This window comes from Rhinopithecus roxellana, chromosome 5, assembly GCF_007565055.1.
Source record: "Rhinopithecus roxellana isolate Shanxi Qingling chromosome 5, ASM756505v1, whole genome shotgun sequence".
NCBI classification, from domain to species: Eukaryota; Metazoa; Chordata; class Mammalia; order Primates; family Cercopithecidae; genus Rhinopithecus; species Rhinopithecus roxellana.
The window spans coordinates 18,781,089-18,787,088 of NC_044553.1; the positions used below are offsets into that span (position 1 = coordinate 18,781,089).

The 6,000-nt window shown below is 38.8% G+C and overlaps 1 protein-coding gene across 1 annotated transcript in view; it reads left to right on the plus strand.

Annotated features, from left to right (window-relative positions):
- The window catches only part of CERS3 (ceramide synthase 3), a 129,447-nt gene extending 123,667 nt beyond the window's left edge, over nt 1-5,780 (plus strand). Inside the window, exon 13 of the mRNA XM_030931779.1 lies at nt 3,285-5,780. Within this exon, the coding sequence (XP_030787639.1) occupies nt 3,285-3,443 (159 nt within the window). The 3' untranslated portion in view covers nt 3,444-5,780. The remainder of the gene's footprint in view (nt 1-3,284) is intronic.
- Nucleotides 5,781-6,000: the final 220 nt, after the last annotated feature.

The following is a 6,000-nucleotide window of genomic DNA, read 5'->3' on the forward strand; positions in this document are numbered from 1 at the left end:
ATCTTCCACAGTGAGGGCGGATCTATGGCACCGCCATCTCCTTTCCTTGGGGCGATGTTATTTTTCTAGATTTCTCTGCAGAATTACTTTGAGACACCATGAGAGAAGAGGAGGGAAACATATAACTCATAATGAATAACTGTGCTTGAAGGAGTTCTTGCATGAAGACAATAGAAAACATTCTAATTACAAGTAATAAAAATATCCTGACAACCAAAATGCCCACTTGAGTAGTACTTCACTTTGCAAATGTTAGTGGGAAAACCCACAGTATTTTCTTCCTAAAAAGAAATCCTTATAAATTTTATTTTTAAAATTATTATCAGGAAAATGGACATTTTTCTGTTGATGTAGAGTTTTGTGAATTTTAACATGTGCATATATTTGTGCAACCATCCCCATAATCAAGATACAGAACATCATTTCATCACCCCAAATAACTCTTCCCTCTAACCCAGTTCCTGGCAACCACTTATCTGTTATCTATCCCTATAGTTTTATCTTTTTGAGAATGTCATGAAAATGATATTCATGTGCCATATAATAGATCATATTTTTAAACTAACATTTTTTTACTCAGTATAGTATCTTTAGGATTCATCCAACTTCTTATAAATGTCAATAGTTTGTTCCTTTTTATTGTTAGTAGTAGTTTATTGTTAGTAATTTCATTGTGTAGGTGTTCCAATTGTTTTGCATCCTTGTCAGCACTTGGTATTGCCAGTCATTTTAACTTTTGCTATTCTAATGGGTTTGTAGTTGTACATCATCATGGTTTCCATTTGCATTTTCCTAATGACTAATGGTGTTGAACATCTTTTCATATGCTTATTTGTCATCCTGTGTCCTCTTTGATAAAGTGTCTCTTTGTATGTCTTTTGCCCATTTTTTAAATTAGGGTTGTTTTTTTTTTTACCATTGAGTTTTGAGAGTTCTTTATTATGCATACAAATTGGATATGTGATTTGCAAATATTTTCTCCCAGTTTGCAGCTTATCTTTTCATTCTCTGATTAGTGTCTGTCTTAGAGCAAAAGTTTTTAATTTTGATGAAGTCCAGTTTGCCAGTTTTTTTCTTTCATGTTTTTTGTGCCATGTTTAAGACCTCGTTGCCCAGATCAAGGTCATGGGTTTTCTTCTAAAAGTTTTATAGTTTTATATTTTACATTTAGATCCATGACCCATTTTAAGCTAGCTTTCATGCAATGTATGACATTTTAGTCAAAGTTTACTTGTTTGCTTACAGATGTCTAGTTGCTCTGACCATTTGTTGAAAAGACTGTTCTTTCTCCACTGAATTGCTTTGAACCTTTGTAAAAATTCAATCAGCCATATTTGTGTGGATCTATTTCTAGAGCCTCCATTCTGTTCCTATTCCTTTGCAAATACCACCCTGTGTGGATTACTGTAACTTTATATAAGTCTTAAAATTTGGCAGTGTAAGTCCTCCCATTTTATTATGTTTTTCAGATTTGCTTTAGCTATTCGAGTTCCTTTGCCTCTCCATAGAAAGTTCAGAATTACATCGTCTGCATCTATAGAAAAGTCTGCTGGGACATTGATTGGTATTGTGTGGAATATATAGGATAATATAGGGATAATTAATACTTTTACTATGTTCAGTCTTCCAATTCATGAACATAGTATGTCTCTCCAACTATTTAGATCTTCTTTGATTTCTTTCAAAGAATTTCAGACGTCTCTCTGAATTTTGTAGGTTTTAAATACAGATCCTATCCATGCTTTGTTAGATGTATACCTAGATATTTGATTTTTCAAACTATTATGAATGGCACAGATTTTTAAATTTCAATTTTTAATTGGCCACTGCTAGTTGTATTAATTTCTATGGTGACTGTAACAAATTTCTACAAATTTGGTGCTCAACATAACAGAAATGTATTCTCTCACAGTTCAAGAGGTCAGAAGTCCATAAAGGTGTCACTTAGCAGGGTCATGTTCTCTTTGGAGGCACTAGGGGAGCATCTGTGTTTTGCTGCTTCTAACTGCTTCTAACTTCTGGTGGCTGCCAGCATTTCTTGGCTTGTAACTGCATCATCCCAGTCTCTTCTCAGTCTTCATATTGCCTCTCTTCTGTGTGTTGGCCCTTCCTCTGCCTCAGTTTTTATAAGGACCACTTGTGATGCCATAGAGGGCCCACTTACATAATCTAGGATACTATTCTCATCTCAAGGATCTTAATCACTTCTGCAAAAACTTTGCACGGGGTAATTCTGGCCTCATAAAATAAAGTGAGACATGTTCCCTCCTCTTCTATTTTCGGGAAGTGATTGTGGATATTTTGTGTTATTTCTCCTTTGTGAGTTTCATAGAATTTATCAATGTAAACATTTGGACCTAATGCTGCTATTTTTCAGAAGGTTTTTGATTACAAATTAAATGTCCTTCATAGTTATATGACTATCCAGGTTACCTATTTCAGCTGGGGCAAGTTTTAGTAGTTTGCAGTTTTTGAGAAATTGGCCCATTTTATCTAAGTTGTCAAATGTATATGCATAGAGTTGTTCATAGCATTCTGTTGTTATTCTTCTATTGTCTGCAGTATCTATAGTCTTGTCTTCTTTTTCTTTACTGCTAATTTGTGCTTTCCCTCTTTTTCTCTTTATCAGTCTTGCTAGTGAGTTATTAGTGCTATAGATCTTTTCAAAGAATTGGCTTTTGGGTTTATTGGTTTTCTCTATTGTTTTTTCTGTTTTCAGTTTCATTAATTGTTTTGCCCTAATTATTTCCTTCCTTTTGCTTGCTTTGGGTTTATTTGGCTCTTCTTTTTTTCTAGATTCTTAAAGTTGAAGCTCAAATTGTTTGAGACCTTTTTTTCTTATTGAATATAAACATTTAATACTATGTATTTCCTTTTAAGCATTATTTTAACTGCATTGAACAAATTTTGATATGTTGTATTTTAATTTTCATTTAGTTTAAAATATTTTCTAATATTCTTTGAATCTTACTCTTTGACCCAGTGATTGTTTAGAAGGGTCTTATTTAATTTCCAAGTGTTTTGAAATTTCCCTATTATCTTTTTGATATTGGTTTCTAGCTTAATTCCATTATGGTCTAGAAATATGCTTTGCGTAATGTCAATTATTTAGGTTTGTTAAGGTTTGCTTTATGATCCATGATATAGTCAATGTTGGTGAATGTTTAGTTATTTGGATATTGGGTTTTCCTTAAAGGGAGCCATACTTGAAACTGGCTGTTGGCAGATTTACTCAAGACTCTTCCTGGAAGATTGTCACTCAGCCAATTCTTTCCTTTGTCTAGAACATCCAGGATGTGAGAAGCGATGACGAGGATTATGAAGAGGAAGAGGAAGAGGAGGAGGAAGAGGAAGAAGGTACCAAAGGCAAAGAGATGGATTGTTTAAAGAACGGCCTCGGGGCTGAGAGGCACCCCATTCCCAATGGTCAGCATGGCTGTTAGCTGGAAGCCCACGGGACTCCCACAGCACAGCATGCTGCAAGGACTGTTGGCAGCCTGGCTTCCAAGCCCCACACATACCCCAGATTCTGCCCTTCCCTCTTTCTCACCACCGCCTTCCCTCCCACCTAAGATGTGTTTACCAAAATGTTGTTAACTTGTGTTAAAATGTTAAATACAAGCATGCCCATGAATTTTTACTGCAGTTAGGACTCAGACTGGTCAAATATTTCAAAGATTTCTCCAGAGAACCGTTTCAGTTCTAACTGCACTCCTTTGTGCATGTAACTTTCTCAGGGGATCACTTTGTTATAGGCCCTATCACTTTGTCACCTTGCCTGTCCTCGGGACGCTTTCACAAATGCTAAGTAATCCCATTTTTCTCAGGTGTATTTGGCCACAAAGAGCAGCTTGTTTCTCAAAAATGAGTTAGAAGTGACAGTAGGACAGGAGCAGAAGGACCACACCAGGAGACTCTTCCATGTTATAGACACATCCTGAAGCTTAGGTGCCTCACCTCCACAGGGCGGTGTTAGTCCTGCCTGCCACCCCACAGGGTTGCAGTAAGGATTAAGTGAGATCACAGAAGTTTAAGTACACACTGTCAACCATGGGGTCATCGTGAACCAACCCACTTTGCACTGTTTGGGAGAGAGAAACCTGGCTAAACTTGGCACTGTGTTGGGCCTGAACAAAAGGCAGAATCTTTAAAAATTCCTCTTAAATAACTCTGGAGATACCTGGAAATGAAAGTGCCGAGAAAGGTGTTCCATTTTATTTGCTAACTATTTATGCACCAGTTCCCCAAGGGTCATTCTCAGAGTCTCCTGGAATTCTTCTCCCTCAGGACCCATGGTTCAAGGAAGGAAGTTTAGGCCCTGTTCCTTCCTGTCATTTGCTGGTCTTTCCCTTTTTTCCTTTCTAGGAGGGAAATTTCTGTGCTGCTGCCCTGAGCCCTTCCTTCAGGGCAACACAACTACCTGGGGACCTCCACGGGGAAATGGGATCCAGGTCAGGCTGCTTGCTGAGCCACATCACGCAGGAGGCCTGAGCCTCTAGGGAGGGCATGCATGTGCACTGCCTGACCCAGGGGAGATCTTGGGAACAGAGGATGCTGCGTGATTTCCTCTGGCTTCCAATCCAATCAGCCTGTGTCACAGTGAAATAGCACAACACAAAAGGCCAAAATATACCCCTGAGAAACATTTAAGGGCAGGTGTTAGAGTCAGTGCCAGCTCCCTGGGAGGAAGAATAGGGATGGGCAGGTCAGTAGCCAGCTTGTCCTCACCCTCAGGAAGGGAGCACTGTGGAAGACTTACACACGTCCCTGCCTCCCTTGTGGCCTTGTCACCACAGGAACACATGTCCTGGGCACAGTGTGCAGGGCTGACCTGGGAAACTTCTCAGGTGGCTGCTAACTGAGGAGAGGCCAGGCCTTCCCAAGGAAGACCCTGAGTGAAATCTGCATCCGCCCTCACCCCCGCCACAGTCTCTCATAATGGTCAGATTTTGTATATTCATCCTATTTATTCAGGGGCTCGTATTATAAAGCCACAGGAGTGGTCGGCTTGTAGGGACTGGAAAATCAGCCCCAAGCAGGGCAGCTGTAGGGCCCCTGAGGCCGGAAGGACACTCTGCACAGAACAGACTGCGTTATTTTTATTTTTACATAAAAGTATACATTTGAAACCTGAAGGCTAAACAAAAATAAACAAAAAATCCTTTAGAATTCTTTCCGCAACAAAATATCTTTTTGAGAAATTATTAGAACGGAAAAACAAGGTCAGATTTTCTCTGTATAACATTTGCTTTTATGAGGACAATATCACAAGCATTATATGTATAATATGATATTATAAATCAAAATGCCTGCACCCACTTTGGGGCATAGCTATTGATTTATTAATATTATAGTATTATTATTTTGGTGGAAGAAGGTCACACTGAGATACAGTTTTTTATGTTTTCAGTTAACGGTATATTTTCTTCTTTGCTTATTTGGTTTCTGCCTCTGTACCCAATATCTTCTTGCTTAAGGTAGAAAAGTGTTTGTTTAGCTCTATCTCCAGTTTGTTTTCTCATTTGAATGTTGAAGGTAAAATTGATATACCGATTTTAACTATTTCTGATACAGCTGAAAGCACTAAACCACTTCATAAGAAGTAGATACACATTTTTGTAACACTATTTAGGGCTTTTGTGGTTAATTTTAAAGGAAACCACCCTTTCTACAGGAAACAAGGGCTCGGGATTCTTCCAGAGGACCTTATAAAAATGCAATCTGCAGTGCCATCAATATTGTAACAGTAATGACTTTACAATAAAACAAAAAGTCCAGTGTACGTGGTGATTGAGTAGATTCAGCACACACATTGCTTACAGGTCTTCCTGTGTAGTGGAAGTAAAGACTTGCCATTCCTCCAGAAGGGCCATGCCGGGAATCAGGGAAGCAGTGAGGAGAAGGAAGCCAGGTTGGGATATTTGGGCTGCTGCCTTTGTGGTGTCAGACACCAGATAAGAGGAGCCTGGCTGACATGGGGAGCCCCTTGCCTGATTGGGG